The sequence below is a fragment of the Rhagoletis pomonella genome, unplaced genomic scaffold, assembly GCF_013731165.1.
Source record: "Rhagoletis pomonella isolate Grant_MI unplaced genomic scaffold, Rhpom_1.0 Rhpom_scaffold_00003, whole genome shotgun sequence".
NCBI classification, from domain to species: Eukaryota; Metazoa; Arthropoda; class Insecta; order Diptera; family Tephritidae; genus Rhagoletis; species Rhagoletis pomonella.
The window spans coordinates 95,389,506-95,413,837 of record NW_023458557.1 but is presented as its reverse complement, the minus strand read 5'-3'; the positions used below and the strand labels follow the sequence as shown (position 1 = coordinate 95,413,837).

At 37.1% G+C, this 24,332-nt stretch overlaps 1 protein-coding gene across 1 annotated transcript in view; it reads left to right on the top strand.

Moving 5' to 3' along the window:
* LOC118735865 (negative elongation factor A) overlaps positions 1-22,068 on the top strand; it is a 70,540-nt gene extending 48,472 nt beyond the window's left edge. Inside the window, exons 2-5 of the mRNA XM_036465846.1 lie at positions 16,784-19,687; positions 19,758-19,895; positions 20,092-20,299; positions 20,383-22,068. Of these exons, the coding sequence (XP_036321739.1) occupies positions 16,784-19,687; positions 19,758-19,895; positions 20,092-20,299; positions 20,383-20,693 (3,561 nt within the window). The 3' untranslated portion in view covers positions 20,694-22,068. The remainder of the gene's footprint in view (positions 1-16,783; positions 19,688-19,757; positions 19,896-20,091; positions 20,300-20,382) is intronic.
* Positions 22,069-24,332: the final 2,264 nt, after the last annotated feature.

Sequence of the window (24,332 nt, the reverse complement as noted above, 5' to 3'; positions counted from 1 at the left end):
ATATATTTTTTTCAAAAATAAATATTGGAAATTTCCAAGGATATTCAAGGATAAAATTTTAAAAGGACATTTTCATTACTTATTCGTCCTGGTGCACCCAAAAATTATTATTTTTTTTTCTATTCTACAGAGTTTTCCCTTTTAATTGATACCCATATTGTTACTCTAAAATGCACCAAATCTTTTAAATATTTTTTTTATTCAATCATACCCTAGAAATTTGAAAGTCCTTTAAAAAAATCCTGACGTCAGAGAGAAAAATTAAAAACTCAGTTTTACTATATTTGGCCCGCAGTTTTGTGAATATATTGATTTTTTCGTGTGTTTTAAAAATTTTTGGTTTTTTGTCGCACGCTGTTATCATTAAAGTGGTAGAGATCGATGAAATGCGGAACGATTTTCCGTCATCCCTTGTCAAATTTGGTTTGTAGACAAACCGGTTTCGGCGTTGTGCCATCTTCAGTGTCATTTTTCGTTCTAGAGATCCTCTTGCATAGCTTGCTGATGTTAAGGATTTATCTGCATTGATGTTTTAAGGACAAGTTTGCTACTTTTGGGAAATCTATTCCATTTTAATGCTGTGGCGGACTTTAGCTATGGCTGTAAGGGAGTTCCAGATTCATTGCATCCTAAAAAGTAATTTTTGCTTTGCCCTGAAAAACGTATCCAAAATAATAAAAAATAAATAACCGTTAACTATGGCATCAAATGTAAACGCGCCGTTGTTCTAGCAATAAATAATTTTACAAATTAAAAGTGAAAGGATTTCACAATTAATTTAATGAAAATCACGAAAACGAGGCGCGTACAATTTCGGCAAATTGTACAATAAAAATAATCAAATCAAAACATCTGCGCACGTAATTGAACCGCTGGCCACGTCCATTTGATGGCGCGAGCAAAAAAATCTGCCAAAACTAGGCACAAAAACTTTGCAAGTAATAACCAGACAGAGAGATACGCACAACTGCCAAATGAAAAACTTCCAAAAAACATAAACGCTGAGCGCTCATAATGCGCAACAACAAAAATAAACGTTAAAAAAAAAAAACCACACAAACATGCTTATAAAAACAGATGCGCGTTAAGCTCAAACGCAGTGTCGGGAATGCGCTTGCGTAATAATCTAATCGCGTCTTGCGACCTCAAAACCATAGATTGCCCAAAAAAAAAAGAAAAATCATAAGAAACGCGATTTGCAATAAGAAGCAGTCAAACACCAAATGCTAGGTGATGCTCGCCAATTGCACAACTGCCAGAGACGAAATCGGAAAATTCGATGAGTGCATTGAAAAAAGTAAAAAAAAAAAAAACATAAACACTGCAGCTGAAACTGAAGCCAACATAAATATTCGCTTGAAAAGAGAACGGAAGCATCGAAATTGAAGCGTTTTCTTGCGCACAGCTTGATAGCTGAAGCTTTTGCGCGAATACTATATCACCAATCGACAGTTGGTTGGCACGAACAACCTTGAATTAGTTGCACTCATTGCGAGTAGATGCCACAAAAAAAAACAATTTTTTTTTGAACTGATAAAAAACAAATCAATGAAAAAATGAAAATTGCAAGAAAATGCATAAAAGTCAATAGCAACAACAGTTAGTGGGTAGTTGGCAGCAGCACAAAATGTGGCTAAAAAAAAAAAAATAACAAAAACACTTAGATAAAAATACGGCAAATCGAAGAGAAGTAAGCCTCGCTACGTGATCTTCGCGAGGCACACTTGAGTTCAAAGCCCAAAATCACTGAAAGAGGAAAAAATCACCGCTCATTGCAAATGGCTATAACACGAAATTAATCAAGCTCTCTGTGTGTCGATTGTTGGATTGAAAAAGATTTCGAATTTGGGAGCAGGGTCAGTTTGCTGGTCAAATATTTTTGGTGAATTGATTTGTGAGCCTGCAATAGATTTGAGACATGCTTATTTCGCACGAAAGTGCGCTTGTCAACATACATACATATATATGTATGTATGTATGTATTCTAGAAGCCTTTTGAGAATTAGTGGACTGATAAAAAAAATTTTTATAAGAAAATATGAACAAAGATCGTTACCGATGTACATATACACATTAGGCTGACCCAAAAATACATGTAGAAAAAGTGGAGGCATAATTTTAATGTTCTCACCCCCAAGGATTGCTCGAAATCGAAAAAATATACCCCTATTCTTTTTCGAAATTAAAAAATATTTAGAGGTCGCTCAATGTGCCCAAAGTTTTACATGTATTTTATATGCAAAAATAAACTTCTTAGATTTCTTGAAAATCAATATTTTCGATCGGGAAGTGTTATTTCTCTTCAGGAGACTTTCAATATTAATACCGATTTTTTTAATTTTATCATTTTTTAATACTCGCGATTTTGTAGTTCTGGGGTTTTTGGGCGGCCTATAAAAATTATTAATATTAAAAAAAGTTTAAATGAACTACTGGGTATTAATTTTTAAAAGTCTCCTGTAGAGAAATAAAGTTTTCCGATCAAAAATCATTGATTTCCAGGAATTCTACACCATTACCCCAAAAACTTGTTTTCCCCATATGGAAATCGCTGAGCGCTTCGAGGGGCCTTTAAATATTTTTTGATTTCGAAACAAAAAAACGGGTATGTTTTTTCGATACAGAATAATCCTAGGGGTGAGAAAATTAAAATTCCGACTTAACTTATTTTGGACCACCCTAATGTACACAAATACATACGTACATACATTCATAATTATCGATACCGTTATCGTTATATTTATCGTCGCCATAATTATTATACTTGGCGATACCAATATCGATTTTAATTTATTAATTAATTTATAGAAATATTTATCGATAACTCAATCTCGTTATCGATATCTTTTTTGTTATCTTTTTCGACATAAATAAATTAAAAGACTGTTTTTACAGCTACATTTGCATTTACTGCTATTAGCGTCGTGGTTTTCCCTTTCGTTTTCCTTTCATTACTGTAATTCCCTGCCATTTCTACTGATTGTATGAAACCAGAGTCTGCGACTTTTACTTTAAAGAATCCCATTCAAGCTTAGTTGTAATTCTTAACACCTTTACAGTGTTTCAAAGAAAGGTGGCCTCTATTATTGCCAGGGTCAACTGCCTGTCCGGTATTGTGATCAGTGTTGCCAGAAGTGAAGATTTATCTTCAAAATGAAGACTTAGTTTCAAAAGATTTTGTCTAAATCTTTAACTGAACTGACTTCAATATTTTTCACTAATAAGACTTCTGGCAACACTTGAAGACTTTCTATGTGGTTTTGACAGCAAATATAGATTAATTTAAATAAAACACAAATGTTTAACAAAATGGAAACCACCACTTTATGCGATATTATTTTCACAAAAGATTACTTAAAAATAACCGAAATAGGATGTCACATTTAATATTGATTCAAATGAAATTTAAGTTATTTTAAAACATTTTAAAGCTACAGTTTGCAAATCATAAATAATTTAAATACAAATGGGGCATTCTTTTTGGGAATTTGTTCCTCGCAAAACGATGCGTCTAGTGGAAAAATTAGCAATGAAGTATGTAGACAAATTTCGAATCAATATGTATGAATTATTTTCGCAGAGACTATGCGTATAATCGAAAAAGTACTTATTTAATTGTGATTTCGTTTGTACTAAAAAATGTTGGCTTTTGATTGCCCCTTTCTCTTTCCGTGGTCGATACTAAATTAAATTTTTTAAAAGAAATGAAATCACCATAATACACTTTTGGGGCAAAATTTTTTATACAATGCGATGACAGTTTTTATTTTTACTTTTTTTTCAAACTTCTAAATTTAATATTTTTTGTTCGCCATTTTGATCAACTATCTTGATTTCATGAAATTGCCACACGGTATTCAAAATTAGATGAAATAAGTTATTAATTTCATCGAACCGCGTTCAAAAGCTAATGCCTCTAATTTATTTATGCTCTTGCAACTTCTTGTAATTGCTGTGGTTACATGACAATTGAAAAAAGTACAATTAAATCTAAGTAAGTCGCACGTGTTTGGGATGAATTAAAAAATTCGTTAATTTTTTATTATATAACAAAGTATTTGCGAAATAAACAAAATCGAAGTTTTTTTAATTAAAATCTTTAAAAAATATATTTGTTTCATAAACATTTTTCTCCATTTTTTTTTAATTTCTTGCGATTTTTGAAATTTTAATCTTCACTGGGCAGATTTTTCGCAAAAAATTTCTGGCAACACTGATTATGATACCGTTTAGAGAGCTCTGATTCTGCAGAACAGCAGCTTAGTTTTCTTAATTTTTAAATGAGCCACCAAATCAGTTGTTCTAAATAGGGCACGGCGAAATAGCAAAAAACTGCACTGCTGAGGTTCCTTTTGCTCTCTGAGAAGGTGCCATAGGACAAAAAGGCCCGGAAAACAGGTGGCAAGGTATCCCTGGCCCATAATGGACCGTGGGTAGTCAAAGAAGATCTACAGACTGACAAAGCGGCGACACTCGAGTCTCCAAGCAGCCTTGACCAGGCACAATTAGGCACACTCTGAACCTACTGTGGTTTACATACATAAGGGAGCGGCTCATAAAAACTTCAGAAATCTAACTTAACCTAGCCGGAAAACGTAGAAATATTTTGTTCATCTGAGATGGTTTGCGTTTAGCGGCTAGCAGTGCGCGCTACGATTCCGCAGGCCCTGGATTCGAGCCCATTTTTTATTTTTTTCTTATAGCAATGGCAATGGCAAACCTCCGAGTGTATTTCTGCCATCCAAAACAGGTTCTCATAAAAATACAATCGACGTTTACAATTTTTTAAGGTTCGTTAAAAAGAGCATGGTGCTTTTTCTTGTACAAAATCTTCTTGCTATTTTAAACTAACTTAAAATCGAGTTCAATTTTTATTTTGAGTGCCTTTTAAATCATCTTCTGAATTTTAATACTTTTGTAGAAGTTTTCGCAAAACCCAAAACTAGTCTAGCCACAAGCGGCGTGATCTTGTTTCTAATAAAGACAAACGGCGGATGAAAAGTCAACGAAAAGTAGGTAACGTAAGAAAACTTGCAGCCAGTAGCGAACAAAAAACGCTAGCTACCAAAACTTAGCAAACAGCAGCTGTTCGTTGCCAGACAAAAACACCGCCAGGCCAACGACAGGCATTTTCAGTTAACGTCCAACTACTTACATATGTATGTATATACAGCGACTAAACTTAAGTGCTTCAACAGCAGCATTAAGCCACTACCAGCAAAAGCAGCAACAATGAAGCAATACCAAAGTTTAAATACGCAAAAAAAGAGCACACAAATAAAAATAGCGTTTTTTTTTTCTATGCAACTTGCAAGGCAGCTAGCTAGCCAGTCAAGTCAGCCATTCAGCCAGCGGTACGGCAAAGCATCGCTTGCAGTTGCAATTGTGCAACATTTCTGCTGTTTTCCGTTCGTGAATTGGTTTATTTGCTTGCTTGCAACTCTTCTTTCTTTTCTTTTTTTTTTTTTTGCACTGCACAGCTACTATTGCTTTTGTGTGTAACTTGCAACGCGCATGTGGCACGCTAGGTACTTTGCTTTGAGACGACATCATTGAGCAGTGCTTGGGCAAGTGCTCATTTGAGAGACGCTACCGCCTAAGTATCCAAGTGTCCAATTTACACAGAGATGTCTGCATCAAAAGCGAATTAATAGTGACGACGCAGAACGGTGGTCACAGCGGCGGTGGCGCTGCCTGTTGCGTTAGGCGAATTAACTTGAAGAGATAGTGATGGCATCTAGCTGGCAAATAAATGGTAGTTGGTTCAGGTATTTAGATGGCAACACACAAGCGCAAATACATATGTTCATACATTTGTTAGAAAAGTGTACACAAACTTGCGGTAATACCACTTGCTATAAATACTTGCTGCATTGCTGCAAGGGATTGCGCTTGTAAGTTGTGCGATTTTTGCTGGAAGCTTCGGGAAAAGGAAATACCGCCAGCTAAAAAGCTAGCAAGCAAACGCTTGAATGGCCGTAATGCTATTAGGGCTATTTACCGAGTATGTATGTACATATGTGTTGAGGTATGTGGCACAGTTATTGACTCATAAAATTTTTTAAGACTTTAAGCAATTGTAAAGTGTTGGTGGAAAAGCCTTGTGTTATGTGCTAATTTGTTATAGTTACCCTGAAGTTTTTAATGTCTTATTTTAGCTAGTATATCGTCGAATTTTGTAAAAGTGCGGTCTTAATTAAACGATAGTAAAATGCTAAGCGAAATACTTCGGAAATTTGAAAAATTGGCGCTAATGAAATTTCATTCGCATCAAATGTGAATATAGATAGTAAAAATGTTATCGTTTTAAAGCTGGCTTGCGTTCATCGATATTTGCAAGCTATGTATAATCAAATACGGCCAATATTTGGTACTCATAGTTTAGCGGAAATGAGGTTCAAAGCAACTAAAACAACTAATTTAATTGCTGTACACTTAGCAGCGTTGTTTTCTACAGAAAAATTAGATATATGAATACGTTGTTATTGGTAGGGACTATATCGATCTGTAAATGTATCGAAAATGTTATCGATAAATATATATCGACGAATGTATCGATGAAAATATCGGCAAATATATCGATAAAATTATAGATAACTATAAAAGTAAAAATCTTAAAGCATATTTACCGATAACTATTACGCTCAATTCATCGATATTAGGTATTGAGCGACAAAAAACACAGGACTGCTGTATTTTTAAATATATCTGTACTAAAAAAAACGGAAATGCTATAGTTTGCAAACTTAATTTAGGAATAATGTATGATTTAGGTATGTATGACAATACTTTCGGGAACATTTCTAAGACAACAAAATGGGAACAAAAATCGAACGATCTTTCTCTCGAAGAACAATTTGGGAACTAGAATATCAGGAACTTGCTGACAGAGAACGCAACGGGAACAAATCTTCTCTGAACTATTCGCGAAGAAAAGAAGAGCGAAAAAAAAATTCTCATGGCGTTAAATTAGTTTGAAATTTTTTAATATTAAAATTAATGAAAAAATAACTGAAACATAATAATGCAAACAAACTCAACGAAAGACTTAAGACACGAACTTTTATTGCACAGAAAATGAAAGATTGTTTCAAAATGAAAAAATCACCCTAATGATAAACGATATGGAAATGATCCAGCTTTTCTCTGGCTGAGCATTAACAACCTTGGCTCTTAGTGAAACAATTTTTTATGCCACCACGCAGATGCCCCTCTCATTCTTAAAGCAAACTTTTGTTCTCTAGCAGAACGTTCATCAGATGTTTGTTCTTAGTTTGATCCTCCTTAAGAACGTTCTCAATAATTTCGTTCTTATTTTGTTCTCATTGGAAATGTTCCCGAAAGTTTCGCTCTCATTTTGTTCCCGTTCAAATGGCTCTGAATATTTTTGTTCCCGTTTCACTTTTTTATTGGGGAATGTTCTTGACATTCTATTTTGTTCCCGTGCGGAGCTAAACCAAAACTGGAACGCGTTCTCGGTCGCTGTTATTTCCCAAAACTTGAAGATGGGTTTATCGATAAATATACCAATAGAGGATATTGAACGCCACAAAAATTTAGCACTGGTGCAGCTTTTAAATTTCTTCCCTCACAAAAGAATAAATATTTATACTGCCAAATTTAGTTAGGTTAGGTTAATCTGGCCAGCTGTGGTACCAAATTTCATAATTTCTACGAACAGAACGCATCTTATTTACCACATAACAAAACATTCATCCGAATTTATTAACGCGATCACTTTACCATTCTGTCGCCTCCAAAATACTTGATTATATCACAAAATTACTTACTAAATACCAGCAACAATTAAAAAACACACAACTAGTTATCTAATACCACTCGCGCTTACAGCAAGATAAAATTCTCCAGCGTTTATGAGCATAAAACTGGCAAAAGCGAAAACGACAACATTGCAACATCAAAACGACAACAAATAAACAACAATTTTGATAGCATCAAAGTTGACTTCAAAAAGGAAAGTCAATTACCATAATTGTGGGCTGAGATGATTCTCTCGGTATATATTCGTAACAACAAAGCCCCCGTCACTTGTCGTTCACCTAATTTTTTGACACACTGTAAATACAAAATTCATGAATAAATAATAGCAGCTGAGTATGCAGTTACATTCAGAATTAAATAGAGTTAAGAAGAAAAAATTAACAAACCCAAGACCTATTAATTGCATGCCACTTGAATCTTCAGCCGAAGTCAGCTCGTATTACTACTTTTGCCTTTCAGTGTGAATGCCTGAAGAGTTTCTCATCACCATTAGCATCCATTGTACTTTCTATGTGTACATTATTACATATTTACATTCAATGCATTTTGGCATTTGTGGCAGCTGCGGCATGTTATAATCAAATTGCAACCTCATCGCTATTTTGGATAAGTGTGTTGACTTGCAATTTACTCCATTTTAATTGTTGTGGCAACTTTAATGTCGCTCTGAGTTGGTTACGGTAATTTTTTTTTTTTTGCTATTGTTGTTAATATTTCGGTTGCATGCTTTTGTTATTTGCTATTATCTATATTTTATCGTGAGATATATGCAAATGAAGCAAAAGTAAGCAGTTTAATCGAGTGCTGCTTGCTGGCTAAACGAAATTTGTTTAATAGCAATTGGCCTAATTTTTCCCGGCAGGTAACTAAATTAATTTTGAGCGCTCATCTTAAAGTGGATTGATATTTTTTACGTGTCTATAAATATATTTTAATAGATAAAGTGTTCCGCTTGATAGGGTTTCCGTGAAATCGAAGCTAAATTTTTGTGATGATCCTTCGCAATTTTTTTTGTAGGCTAAAAATTTCTTTGCGAATAATTCATGTAAATATGTCAGTAGTTTGATGCTGTAAATAAACTTTTCTAGATTTAAAATAGGTGGCAATACTACTTCCAAATTTGCCTGGCGAAAATTTGTTCCAATATATGTAACATCATCATCCTATTTTTGTTGTGTTTGTAATTAGTAATGCAATGTTTATATGAAAAAAATTGTTTCGCCTGTCAGCCCTGGATTCGAGTTATTGAAAAAAATAAATAAAAGCGAGATAAAAACGCGATTTACCATTCGGTTTGACTTGCATTTGAAATGCAAATATATGCGGTGGCGAAAATGTAAATAAGGAAGAGATATTTTAGCAAGTTTTGGCTATGTTTCTTTGTTAAAAAAATTTTTATTCGTTTTTTATGAAAATATAAAAAATATCTAAAAGTAAAAATATCTAAATATCTAAAAAATAAAATGTTAATCAAAATTTGGATTTTTGTAGAAAAATTATAAAAATGCGAATAATTTTAACAAATGTAATTTTTTATTTGGATTTTTTTATACCAAGAATTAGGAAAATTTGACAAAGTTTCATTAAAATTTTGAGTTTTTTAATTAGATTTTTAAGAATTTTTCGGAGTATGCAATTTTAGGCCCACTAAATTTTATTATACTTACTAAGGTGCAATTTTGAAGTAGCTAGGACTTACTGTTGAACGTTCTAAACAAATCGAATTAAAAAGCTAAAAATGTTGATGAAAATTTGTCGAATTTTCCTAATTTTTGTTCAAATTTTGATTATTTTTTTTTATTTCAAGCGGATCAATCTAGGAGGCAGTACCGAGTTGCGCCCAAAGATTTTCCGTGGAAACTTTCTCCATTTGAATGTTTTTTTTACATTTCTTTGGATAAAAATTCGGACTATAACAAATATAAACATATAAAGTGGGTAGTCGGTTGAAAGTGATTTATATTACCAATAACAGGCGGTGGTTTCTTTTCTAAGTTTATGCGAGTGGTCCGCCTTTGGCGCGAAAACGACACAAACGAAATCAAGAATGAATGAAGAAATAAGCTGCAAAATGCGAAGTACTTAAGGGCTACATCTCTGCAGACTTTTGCGGCATTGCTTAGGTAAACCAAAAACCAATATATAAGTGGTCAAACAAGAGATCGAGTGCATTACCTTTGCCACAAGGGAATTGAAATATAGTCAGTCAAAGTATTTTTTTAATGACTGCTTCTCTGCTAAAGAATATAAAGTTTGATTGCCTTTACCAAATCCCGCAAAGTGATTCCGCATAGTTGGAACTACGGACCTGACAACCCCGGGGACTCTAGGCAACATCCGACAGTCCGCGAGCTCAGTGGAATCTCTTCTGGTAGTAGTGTTCTTGGCTACGGCCCCTCGGGGAGTATCGTGGTGGCACTGGTTTAACACCCAAAGTGCGTAGAACCGGACCCAAAGCGCGGCAGAGTCTTTCGATAGGCTTCGAGCCCTACCGAGTGATACTGACTGAATATGCTTGCATCACGGGGTGCTGATCAACTAATTGATCCGCTGGGCTTTCGAGCGCCATGGGATTAGACCGTCGTCGGCACGAAAACACTCAAAGACGCAGCATTTACCAAAAACTTTGGCTGTAAATTCATAAAAACTTGGCCATGTAAGACCACTTCATGTTGAAAGTGTGGGAAGGTATGTGAACTCACTCATTTGTGATACCGTGTTGAGGTTTTCATTTATCTCTTTTCTTCTGTAAGCCACTTGGTGCTTAGCAAAAAGTGCATAAACTTGCAACACCCATCGCTTTGAGGTCATCAAGATCAGCAAAGAAATAACCGGGCAATGGCAGATAAGATATTGGATGGCTTCTTCTTCATTGTCGTCCATGCAACTTCTACAGTAGTCCCTCCAGGGTACGCCCCGCCCCGTCTGGTTGCGTGTAATCCAGTCAGATAATACCCGGTGAGAACTCCAGTTCCAGTTCCAGTTGAGCGTCTATAGCTGGCCAGAGTGTTTTGGAAATATAACAGGTGGGAACGGTTTGCCATCTTTAACTGGTAATTTCTATTAATTTTACATTCCATAGGGATTTATATGTTTGAAGAAGAATGACATGAGTATCTCTGATATAAGCATGGATTGATCATCTTTCCTTGGCTGTATCGAATGACCATTCTTCGCATCATGAACTTGGTATTGGTGGTGCGAATGCGAGCGATATAGTCGGTTGTAGGAAACCCAGTAAGGTTGTTCAGGATTTGTGGATTCATCCATTTCTTGGTCTCATTAAGCCTAGTGGCAGTATTAAGTGTCATCTTTCTTGCAAACAGATGCCTCAGTAGTAATATTAGCAGCCTGTTGAGTCTGTTGTTTTCATCACTTCTCTTATCAGTAGAGAAGCCAGCCGTTGAACAATGTTCATTTTCTTAGCGGTTACCGTTTTTTGAGAGTATCCGGCAAAACAGCTTCAGTACTCTCAAACAGATGTGAGTGTAGACTAAGTATTTAAGCAAACAAATCTATGTGTTCAGAGTTTGACGAGTTCAAAGATGATGCGAGTTTGCAATCTTCCCATATCATATACATACATATGTATTTATGTATGTATGTACATACATATATTGATGCATTCAAAAATATTCCGAACACACCGCCTAGAAATTTTTACAATCAACTATAGGTAAATGTCTATTACTTATGCCCACACTCGCATAGTTATACAATTTCTATCATTCACATGCATCATTCCAGCATTTCGAATTCCGTCATTTGCAATGAGCCGCAGCGTCTAGAGAGTCGACAAGTATGTATATCAAATTTAACAGCTATTTGGCAGCGGCGAAATTGCTTCATGCAACGCATAAAAGTGTTACCAGCCGCACCTGCAAGACATCAGTTAAAAGCGATGCGATAACCGCAGACACGCAAAAAAAGAAACACCGCAAATTAACCGAAAAAAATTAATCACTTGCTATAGCAAAAAAAAAAACTAGGCTAACGCGCACGCGCAGCAAGATCTGCGATGCGAGAGAAATGACCAGATTGAAGCATCGCGCGTACGGGCGGCACGTAACTTTTGGGCCGGTGGGAGGTGCACCATGCGGTATGAGTGATGCGTAATTAATTCGTATTATGGTATGCGCAAACCGCGAAAATGTATGTATGTGCATTGGGGTGGTAAAAAAAAAAAAGTAAATTCGGATTGTTCTATACCGAAAAAAAAATTAAAATATTTAGAGAGAGTTCACAGTTTTCCATGAATTTCATATGGGAAAAACTATTTTTCGCAGAAATGGTATCGAATTCTTGAAAATAAATACTTTTCGATCGGAAAACTCTGTTTCTCTTCAGGAGAAACCCGCAGAAAATCTTTAGTATTAAAAAGTGGTTAAATGAACAATTGAAGAGAAACAGAGTTATCCGATCGAAAAATATTGACTTTCAATAATTTCTACGAAAAGTCGTTTTTTCTCTCTATATAATACATAGAAAACTTTAAGCGCTTTGAGCACACTCTAACTACTTATTTACGACCTTACTTTTTTTTTGACCACCCTAATGTACATACTTACGAGATTTATCAGGCATCATGCAACATTGTATGAACAAATCTTGATGCTGCTGTTGCTGTCCGACGCTACTGCTGTCCATGCGAAAGTGGCGGCAATCGGTAATTTTTTCTCACTTAACAGCAATCTCTGTATTTATGCGTTACGTTTAACGGTATGCGTAACAGTAGCATAACCGGCTTAGTAAGTTTCGTTAGCGGAAAAAATTTAGAAAATTATGCACCACTACAAACACAAATGATGCATCCAAAAGACTGGCCAAGTGGCTGTGGTATGCAGCGATAAGCAAAACTCAATAGGCCTAAAGGTATGTGGGAGGCGGCATAGGGAAAAACAAAAACAAAAAAAAGCTATAGCACACCCTGAAAACAATTAAGGGAACCAGCAAAAAAAAACAGAAAAAAGTTTGTTAAACAAACGCAAAAACGCTGCGTTATACAACAATTCCAACAACAGCAACAATAATAACAACAGCGTTAATAAGCGCCTGTCGGCTGCGTGAGGCGGTAGTCTCCGCACAAAACAATGTTTACCGATTTTTCCCCTCCATTTGCTGATTATATTATTTCTTTCCCTATTTCCTTATTCAAAATGCATTTTTTTTATGATTTTGTTGCACTTTTTTATAAGCATATTTTCATGTTGCCAACTACGTATGAACATTAATTGTACAAGTAATAAATAGTAAATGTGCTGCTTGTGCGCGTGCGCTGCATTTGGCCGTTTCGGCAATGAGGCAGCGCGACGACGCTGATGTCCATGTTGCGATAGTAAACTCAAAAATGTTATTATGAAAATTAATGTGAAGAAGCAAGAAAATTAAACACGAAAAAATTATATATGTATGTATGTATTTTCTATGCGTTTACTTGAATGCAATCTGTCTGCCGTGGACAATTGGCTTTTTTGCATTTTCTTATACGAATATGATGCGTACTTAAATAAGATATTTTGTGGAAAGAAGTGCGTGTCGGTTTGAAAATGCCGCTAAGGCAGCAATTATTTATATAAATATATTTTCGTGTTGTACTTATTTTATTGTATACAGTGTTGCCAACTTTTGAGTTTCAAAAAGCACTAAGCCTCGGAAAAAAGACGTTTTACCACACTAAAAGCACTAAATGTTTTTTTTTTTTTTAACAAAGGATACATACATAATGACTCATGCTTACGAAGTAATACCGAAGAGGCTACTGCACATTGAAAATGGTATATCTCGCAAAAAAAAAATAAAATAAAATAAAACTTTTTAATATACCACGTTTCCCTAAATTGACTAAAAAGTGGAAAATGATATTTCTCAGTCCCATTGAATTTGTTTTGATAACTTTTGGTTGTGAAATTTTAGCAAAACTGGAGCACTTTAGTGCACTTAAATTTGTAGATTCTTGTAAATTTAGGGCTGCCACAGATTTAAATATTTCAAATTATTTAATTTCTATGAGAAATTTGAGTTCGGAAAAGAAAATACTAAACAAGACACTAGGCACTAAACCATTTTTTTTTTTTGCTTTTTAATTTTCAAGAAGCACTAAATCCAGTGCTTAAAGCACAAAGTTGGCATCTATGGTCGTAAAACACTAGTCTATATCGCTTGGAAAACGCATTAAATGACCTTTGGTATTTCTTGAGACATTAACTACTTTTCTTATGCCCTTTATGACTTTTCGTTTCATAAGCGAAATAAATATTTTGGTAGTTTTGCTGACACTCACCTATTTAATAGATAATTTCCACCAAGCCTTAACTGTAGTTTATTTCTATTAGAAATAGGCGATTACAATTCGAAGGGAGTAATTACTCATATTGAGTACAAGAAAAGCAAAAGTAGAACAGCAAAAAGTAAGAAATAAACCTTGCAGATCGTCACATCAGCGTTAAAAGTCTTAGAACCGAACTGAGCCCTTAACTGCAGTTAAGCTTTTGGTGAAAATGAGCTATAACATTGCAAATTTTAGTTTAAAGATTTAAAATATTTTTGAGTATTTGAAGAGGATGCCCATCTGTTTAAAAAAAGTTTAATTCAAATTATTTAATAAGTTAAATTAATTACTCCGATATGGGTATCACTTAAGATAAAGACAAAAAGTGACACGCCTCGCGAGTTTGTGTCCCAGCTTACACAAACTGAGTGACGCAAATTCGCATCGGACCCTGCAATAACACCAGCTTTCTTTCGGTTGGCTTCCGCTATAGCGCTCGTCATCGTGTGGTACCTATATATTCATTGCTGAAATGAAAATTAAGGCTTTTAGTTCACCCCTGATGAGCATAGCTCTGCCTATATTGTTCTCCCCCATCAGTTTGTAGCTTCTTGCTCTGACTCCAAAGCTGTTACTCAAGGTGGAGCAAGAAATTTGCGGATGCCGCCTTTGAGTGTTGGAGAATAATCGGAGGAACCTTCATTCTACAGAATCCTCTCTATGAGTGCAATTTCCATGCTCTTACCACCGACGTCGACTCGATGTTTACAGCCTCTTGAGATTGAAGACGGATCCTCCAGCAGTGGAGCCACCACCAATGCTCTCAGCAAGATCCATGTTAACGAAGTCCACAGCCTCCCTACTATCCTCCGAGACTTCTACAGGCAGAGGGTCATCAACTTTGGCTGCGGTCGGGAGGCTCCTGAGGGTCACCTTCTCGAAGCCATAGCTTATGATTCCCTTGGTATCACCAAGAGCACCGAGCTACTCTGCATTTAGCAGTACCTCTCTAGCCAGATAACCCTGGAGTAATGCGTCGGGAGAGCTGGCACCGAGGTATTTCTTCCGTCTCAGCCGGAGAGGAAGATTCAGCAGAGAGCCATACACGAGTCCGCGGACGAAGAGAAAGCCTTCCACACCTCTCCCCCTAAGGAAACTGCTTCCTTTTTATAGGGACGGTGACCATTAGTTGGTGTTTCTAATCAGCTTATGCAGCCCATGATGCCATTTGGCACTTTCATACTTTTGTATTAGCCCAGGTTTCCCCTTGCCCACCCTCAGATAGACAGCAGAGATGGCAGCCGCCACACGTCTCCACTCTTCGTCGGTGATAGCGCCGGCTTGTCTGCTGCGGCCAATAAGTTCTACAGAGCCATCTGGACTCGTGATTCCGCTGAACGTTGGAGCCGCCGCCGTTTCGTAGTCGCCAGCTGCGGCAGTCATGCCACCGGCTGCCTTCCCTGTGCGGCTTCCGCAACACTCCGCACCGCTAAGCACCTTTTTAGCCGTGTTCGAGCATGCTGTGGCCAGGCGACGGTCCGAATGCGCCTTTCTCACTGCGGTGGCACGCGGTTTAGACCTAGCCTGAGGTCCATGAAGCTCTGAAGAATCGCGGCAGAGATCATGTTGGTGCTAGCGGTTCCAGTACGCACTACATCTCTAGATACCCTATGCGATTTCGCACAGGCATTATCCGCTACTGGCAGTAGTAATTTTCGTGATCATAATCAAGTGAAACTAACAGCCGCCGCAGATAGTAAATGATAAGAGTACACCAGATGTATATGTGAATATATGTAAATATAAAAACTTATGCATTATACATAACTACATAAATAGAAAAACGGATAGCGATCTTCTATTAGCAGATGTGTGACCAGAAGCACATTGTAAGGCTTCAAAAACAAGTAAAGTAAACTTACAGCATCATGAATCTAATAAACGGTCAACGACTATCCAACTTCAGCGACAAGAGCAATGTTATTGTCACCGTCTAATACAAAACTGGTTCAGGCTTTCATTGCGACCGTAGAGCGTATCAGCAAATAGCAACAAAGTGTAGCAGCAAACAAGTTGTTAAGCTGTGAGCCAATTACAGTGCGTGAGTGTTTTTGTTTTTGTTTTTTTTTTTGCACATGACTTTGTTGATTGTGTCGCGCAAGCACACACTCTGCGCAATTGTCGATTCAGTTTGCAATTTTACCAGTTAAACTTGCATTGCTCCAATTTTCGAATTTTTCCTTTTCCCCAGTTGCAGTTTCAGGTTTTTGCGGCGCTACATTTTTATGCCTGTGGGTATTTTGTAATAGCGACGTTGATCCACTTTCCGCGTATGAAAGTGGAGTAGCGCTATCGGCAATCGAATGTGTGACGTTGGCATTGAGAGGTCGTTGGTTTTGTTCGCCGTTTGAAAGTGAAAATTATGCAATAATCAGAGATGTCTAGGATTTTTTTGTATACATTTTTACTGACATTGAAAATGTGATGGGAAAGGGTACTGTGCGGACTGTATGTCGGCTGTTTAGTATGCGGGCTTGACCTGTTTAAATAGTTGTGCGATAACTTGATGTAAATGAATTGCTTAAGTTAGAAATTATGAGACCAAAGTGCTCTAGAAGAAGAGATACTTTTTCAGTTCTGTGTGATAAGGAAAATTTGCAAAGCACTTTTTAAGCTCATTCAAGAAAAAATCAAGATTTTAACACAAAAAAAACATATTTCATTTCATTTCAGCCCATACCATTTCACAATCAATTCCGCCGCCAGGCCCAATTGCAACAACAACCATTCTACCTACAGCAAAATCCAAATGTGGAAGTGCCAATCCAAACACAGCAGCAACGCAACCGACAAGTGCAACCTGCTTTGAATACACGCTTCCCGCCCAGCGGCAACGGACGTGGCAACTTCGCCAACAGCCCTAACAATAATAACAACAACAACGAACAATACCAATCAAATTCGCTTTATCAGCGCTCCACACAGAACCAACTCTATACGGCACAGCAGCCCATACGATTCCAGCAGGCACAGCAACCACAGCCCCAACAGCAACAGCAGCAGCTGCAGCAATCACAACAACAACAAAATCTAGACCAGCACACGCAGAATTTCTTGACTTTGCGTAACTTTGGCAATCAGCAGGTGGGTCCACAGCAAAGCTTGCCACAACGCTCCTACAACAACAAGCCATTCCAATCGCAATCGCCAACGCAATCTCAGCAACAGCAGCCGCTGCAGCAGCCACTCTACTCGACGCTACCCAATAGCGTTTACCAACAACAACCACAACAACAACAGCAGCAGCAGCAACCATCTTCTTCGAATTTTGGTTTGCCACAGACACAACAGAAGCTGCCGAGTCCACTGCCAGTGCCTACTTTCCAGACACAGAGTGTAGCGCAGGCGCCACTGAAAGCTGCTTTCTCCACCACGCCGCAGCTAATTTTCCAACAACAGCAACATCAGCAATTACCGCTACCCATACCACAGCAGCAACAACAACATACAAACTATCAGCAATTGCCACTGCAAGAGCAGCGCCAAGGTGGTCCATTCCAGCTGACTCCCAATTTGGGCTTGCCGGTTCCACAAATCTTCCCCAATCTACAGTCGACAGCTTTTCCAGCGCTCTCACAGCAGCAACAGCAACAGCAGCAACAATACGTTAGTCCGCCCTTTTCTACGCTACCAACGCCACAAGCGCAATCCGCTGATCAGGAGTACAAACAGAAGCTCATCCAGAAACACGAACAATTCGTACAGAAACAATACGAGAAATCACAGAACAAAGTTCGCCAACAACATGAAGACTTCCTCGCCAAGCAGCAGACACTCAAACAGCAGTTGGCACCCACATTGCAGCAACGACCACAGCAATTGCAACTGCAGCAGCAGCAGCAACAGCAACAGTATCAAGACTATCAGCCACCACGCAGTCGCCCGGTAGCTCCAACCGAGCTGCATCTCTTCTCGTCCGCTTTGCAGAAGTACCATGAGGAGCATCCGACCACTACGACAACAACCACCACGACTACTACCACAACCGCCGAGCCACCAGCGCAGTCGAGCGGTAAACAAAGCAGCAAGAATGTCTATGCGCAAGTGAAGGCCGAGCTGGGCAAGTACGGCATGAAAACTACGCCAGGCAAGAAGTCTGTCAAGACTATCGGCCGCGATGAGCTGTTAAAGCAGCTGAAGGCCGCTTTGGCTGAGGCGCCACAGAAGGATGTGGACAACAAAACCTACTCCGAAATGGATCTAGTGTTGCCGAATGGCCAGCGCGTGCAAGTTATACGTACCACCGATCCCAACTTGGTTAAGGGTCAGCAAGCGCTTTCGCAAGATCAATTTCAAACCTTACTGGCACAACAAGGTGTATCTGCGGCTGAGCAGATCGTGCCAGTCAGTGCACCAGCAGGTGAAAAAGTGAGCTTGGCTGATGTGGCGCCTGAAAGTGCCAAGGATCTGGTTCTACCGAATGGATCAAAAGTTCAAATTTCCCGCTCACCCGATCCACAGGCAGCTATTGATCCACAATCTTTGCCAGGCGGTGTTGATTTCGCTAATTTGGCCTCACTGTATGGCGGCGACATTGAAGGCATCTCAAGCGGCGCTAATAGCATTGCGAGCTCAGCAGTAATTCAGTCGGACTCCGACGAACCACCCACACTGGAGGAGTTAGCCAAGCGTGGCCTCATTCCAGATGGCTATGAAATCGAAGGCTTAAGTTCGAATAAACCAGCACCTGTACCGAAGGTAGCACCCACATTGCCACCGAAGAAGAAGGCCACATACGTTTACTTGGAGGAGCAAGCTGATGGCAGTTTCAAGATACAAGGCGTTAAAGCCAATGGCGAGAAGGAGACTAAGCAAACTGGCGCAGAGGTGGAGAGCATTTTGGAGCGCATACGCAGTGGAGAAATCAAGCTGCCACCCTCTGTTTCACGCCTCACATTGCCCAACGATGAAGTGGTCGAGATACAGGGTGGTAACATCATCAAAACCACTGCTGCCGCACCCACAAAGCCTAGCACGACTACCACTTCCACTACAACCAGCACTACTACCACGACCACCACCACAACCGAATTTCCATTCGCACGCACATCACCCATACGTCATCATTACCATGCGTCATCACGCGCAACGACAGCACACGCCTACCCTAGCACTACTTATGCACCACTAATACACCGTTCGAGCCCAACGGTAGCTCCAGAGTCTACGTCCACCACTTACTACACGACTCCGGCGCCCATTTACACCGCCTCACCCGCGCCTGTGACTTATGACACCACAACTCCATTTGCCGTCAGCGAAAGCTTGGTTGAAGCAGTACCCGTATCGGGTCATTACACCGATACGCTGGTCCAGGAGACAGAAAATACCGAAAAGGCTGCTGAAGCGAGCTCTACAAATCCCAGTGAGGACCTGTTGCAGATACTCAAATCGAATGGACTCTTCGCGATGTCCAAGTACTTGCGTCAATCAGGCTTAGATAGCATACTGAACGAGACTGGACCATATACGATTTTCGTACCGACGGATAAGGCGTTCAAAAATCTATTGGTGCAACTTGGTGGCCCCGAGCGTGCGGAAGAGAAATTCAAGGCGAATCCCAGACTACTGAGTGGCGTAAGCCTATTTCATTTATATAATTTATTTAAGTAATATTAACGTTTCTTTCGTAAACTTTATGAAAAAGCTTTTGCTGCACCACGTGATACCTGGCGCTTTTGAAATTGCAACACTGCAAGATGAGATGACAGGCGTTTCATTGGCCGGCACACAGCTGCGCGTTAACCAATACACAATGCATGATCAAGAGTGGAACGATGTGACTGTAAGTATTGCCCCAAAGTGGGAAGGGAAGTGAACAAATTAGATCTGATGAACTTTAGAACGTAACTGTAACAACATCGTTTAAAAAAGACAAAAATGATAACAAAAAATTCTTCTAATGCTTAAGATGTCGATCTTAACATGTCGCAGGCGAGTTATTGATTAATAGACACAATATTTTAAACTATCTTCCACAGATCACTACCATAAACGGTGCAATGGTTTTGCTTAACAAAAAGGACATAAAGATACCACAAGGAGTAGCGCATGCCGTCGATCGCGTCATGTTCCCACTACCAGTCGGCGATCTCTTGCAAACCCTACAATCGGATCGCGAAAATCGTTTCTCAAACTTCTTGAAAATTTTATATACTTCTGGACTATCGGAGAAGCTACAGAGCAAAGGTATGAAGCTAGTACAGCACAAAGGCAATGCTTTACTATTTCACTATGCTTAACCCCTTTCTATTTTCTCCCTCCCTTTGCAGGCATTAAAACCTACACGGTCTTTGCGCCAGTTGACAAGAGCTTCCGCGACATGGAATCCGACACTCTAGAAAAGCTTTTCAATGACAAAGATGCCGCCGAAGAGTTTGCCATGAAACACATAGTAACCGGTTCGCTTTTCTCAGCTGGCATGCGCTTCTATCAAGTTAAGGATTCATTATTGACTGGTAAAACCGTTATATTGCAAAAAACATCAGCGGGTAAAATCAAAGTGAACGACGCACAAATGGTCAGCTCAAATATACCAGCTACAAATGGCGTTATTCACGCATTAGATGGTGTGTTGGCGTGAGCTTAAAGCTCTGTGAAAATAACATGTTTAAGTTAGCAATTAACGAAGGATTCTATAAGGTTTTTATTTAAGTAACGAATGCAAATATTATGTTTTCAAAATCATTGAAATTATTTGCGGTTAAATTGGTTAAAAAAAAGAAGAGGGAAAATTTAAGAAATATAAACTTACATATGTAAATCTTGCCAGGTGCGCTTTGTTAGCTCTTAAAGCTATAAAGTTACATAGTAGATATTATTGTGGGAACATTTGGTTATTTAACTAGTTCAATTTTTTTTTAAGAAAATAATTCCAGAAAACAACAGAATCCGCTGGTGCTTCCAAATACATACATATGTAAGCGATCGTTGTGAAATAAATAGCTACGATTGCTTCCCGTTTTCAAGAAAATGGGCTCCGGTCATATTTATATTGCACATCATTGGTTTGAAACAATATTCAGAAGTATCTACTTTGGTTAAATTTATATATTAAAAACTTTTCGGCAAACAGATGAAAGCTTTTACATTAAAATGGCTGCTCTTCAAGAGCTTAAATCGGTTATGGGCACGCAGAGCTGTCTCCTAGTGCGTTCTTACATAAAAGCCCTGCATGCGAGCAAAGCTGTTGCCATCCCAGGCTTAAAAGTGCATGGTATACTACAAAAACGATGTGTTCGAAAATCCGAAAGCTCGTTTTTTATCTACATAAATGAAAACTTTCTTGAAAAACATAGCTCGTTTCTGTTTCGCAAAATGCCTTAGCTTCCCAGATATAAATGAGCTTTTTCTGCCCGCTAACATATTGATATTGCCAGATCCTAAGGCATTGAAAACTTTTTTCTCGATCATTCCCTTACAAAAACATCCCTATGTCTGCACGAACGTATTTAAATGATAAACTTCGCCACTTTTCATGTAGCTTCTTGTACAAATCCTTTTTTTATTTAAATCGCATACCTTTAAGTTTTTTATGAATTCCCATGTGTGTATCTATGTATTTATATACATATCACTTGCCTAAAGAACTTAGACAAGTTTTTGTTGTAATTGCAATACCTTATGTATTTGTATGTATATATATATATTGCATCTACGTTAATTTTTTATACGAATTATTGTAAATCTTTGCTTACGCCTTTGTAAATGTATTTTCATAAAATATCATTTCGATTTTTTTATTGCCAATTCAAATGGGCATACAAATAAAAACAACGATTATGAATATTATTTTTTAATAAAGTTAAGTAAAAATGTAGATGTAACTGTTTTCTGCATTAAAAAGGACTGAATAAATTGAGGTATAGATAGGTGAGTAAATGTGCAGTAAAAGTAATAATTTAGGAAAATTGTATTTTAAGGAGCAATAAAAAAATTGCACAAACTTTTATCTAAATTTCGAGCTTTTTAACCATTTTTTGTGCTGACGGCTTTTGCGGTTTTTTTTTTTCATATAAATAGCGAAATTTAGTAAAACTGACGCTGATTTTTTTATTTTTTTCGCAAACGGTCTTGCGCATAAATTCATGTTTATATAGAAAAAAGTGCGAAACGCCGTCAAAAAAAAAAGTTATTTAAAATCAATGCGATTTTTTAGCCACTCAAAACTTGCACTTATTTTACTAGAAAATTTCTAAAAACTCTGGTTAAAAAACTCGAAATTTAGATAAAAATTTGGCAATTATTCTAAGCTCTGCACAAAACTTGAATCTGTGATTTATATAGTTTTTTAAAGCATAAACCATATTTTTATAAAGAAAAATATAAAAAAAAATTTTAGCTGGAAAAACATTGTAAATATTAAAAACGAAACACCATTCATCCATTTTTGACCGCCAATGTTAGTGTATATCGATAACCGCTTATCCATTTCCAGAAAACTTTATTCAATTTCTCCAATATATCATAGCATATATCGGTACCGTATGAAATCGGGGAAAAACGCTCTTGCTTACCATGCAGTTTACTGAAAGGTGGATATTTAATACGGGAGTCGGGTATATAAAGTTCAGTTTCACACGAACTTATACTTCTTTACTTATTTAATTTTTTTTTTTTAACTCTGTATCTCACTTGTTAATTACCCTTTTTAAAAAAATTTAAGAATGCAGTTTTGTTGTAACCCATTGAGTTTTAGTTTAATAAGGTGCAATTTTGATTTGTAGCATTTTTTTTTTTTTTTTTGATGAAGGTGTGTTTATTTTCTCCATCCAACGAAGGCTCGCAATTGTTTTTTAGGTGCAAGAAACTGTGCATGAGCGTCAAGGAAAAAATCGCCCAAAATCAATGGTAAGTCCTGGCACTTTGCGCTTGCACTTTTCTAAGCTAAAGTCAGTGGGTTATAGAACTACATACATACTTAATTTTTTCAAAATTTATTTTGATTAATTTTATTTTATTTACGTACATATATACATACAGCCATACAAAATAATAAAACGAAAAACTTTGATTTTGAGTTTATTTCAGTTTGTTTTAATTTTTTAATTTAGGTAATTTTAATTTATTTTATTTTTGGTTATTTAACATAGTTTTTATTTTTGAATCTACATATCGTTACCTTTTTTCACAAAGGTGCTAACCAAAAAATTTTTAATTTTACAGGATACATATGAGGCATTCCACACTATTTCACTTGGTGAAAAACTATGTTTGCTCGATTTTCGGATATGTTGCAGAAGAGGTCCTAAAGTGGTTGTAAACGCAAAAAAAAAAACAAAACTTTTTTTTCAAAAGTTATACAACAACCAAAATATTAGATGTCTCGCCGTAAGTGATTGTTTATCACATCATAACTCGATAAATATTGGTTGTATCAAAAAAATCAATTGGTACTATGTTATTGACAAAGAGTCAGAGATTTATATAAAAAATTTTATTACTTTTTAAGTCCAATTTTTCATACGTTTGTTAATGAACAATTTAGAAAGTTGCCAAAAAACCTGTTTGCATGTTTTTAAAAATCTCCCAAAAATATATGAGATAGAGCGTATATGGAAGATTTTACTGACAAATTTTTAAAGGGTGTCTCGATATAGGGCCTGAGGTATTAATTGTTTAGTAAAGCAGTGACTGATAAAAAAATTTAAAAAATAAAAATTTTAAATTTAATTTTAAAAAGGTTTCTTCCGGATAACCATTCATTAAAAAACGTATGGAAAAGTGGACTTAAAAAAAAATATATATAATCTTTTATAAATCTCCGACTCTTTGTCAATAAAAAAGTACTAAAAGATTTTTTTGATACAACCAATATTTATCCAGATATGATGTGATAAACAATGGCTTACGGCGAGACACCTAATATTTTGGTTGTTGTATAACTTTTGCAAATTTTATTTTTTTACAATCCTCGCGTTTTGCCATATCTTAAAGGAGAGAGAGAGAGATACATTATACATATAGCTGGGAATGCCTCATATAACAAAAACGGTTAGTGGCATGTATCTCCGTTGTTTTTGGTACTTAGTCTCTATAATTTTTATTGAAGGTGTATTTATATATCTTACCAAAATCTGTGAAAACCGTAGTTTCGAAAAATGTGTGGGTTGAGCCTTTGTGAATTAAGTTAAGTACATATGTATTATTTGCTTTCATTAAATTTTCTCTTATTTTATAAAATTTTATTGCATTTAATTTTTTTCGGTTTGTTTTTTTTTTT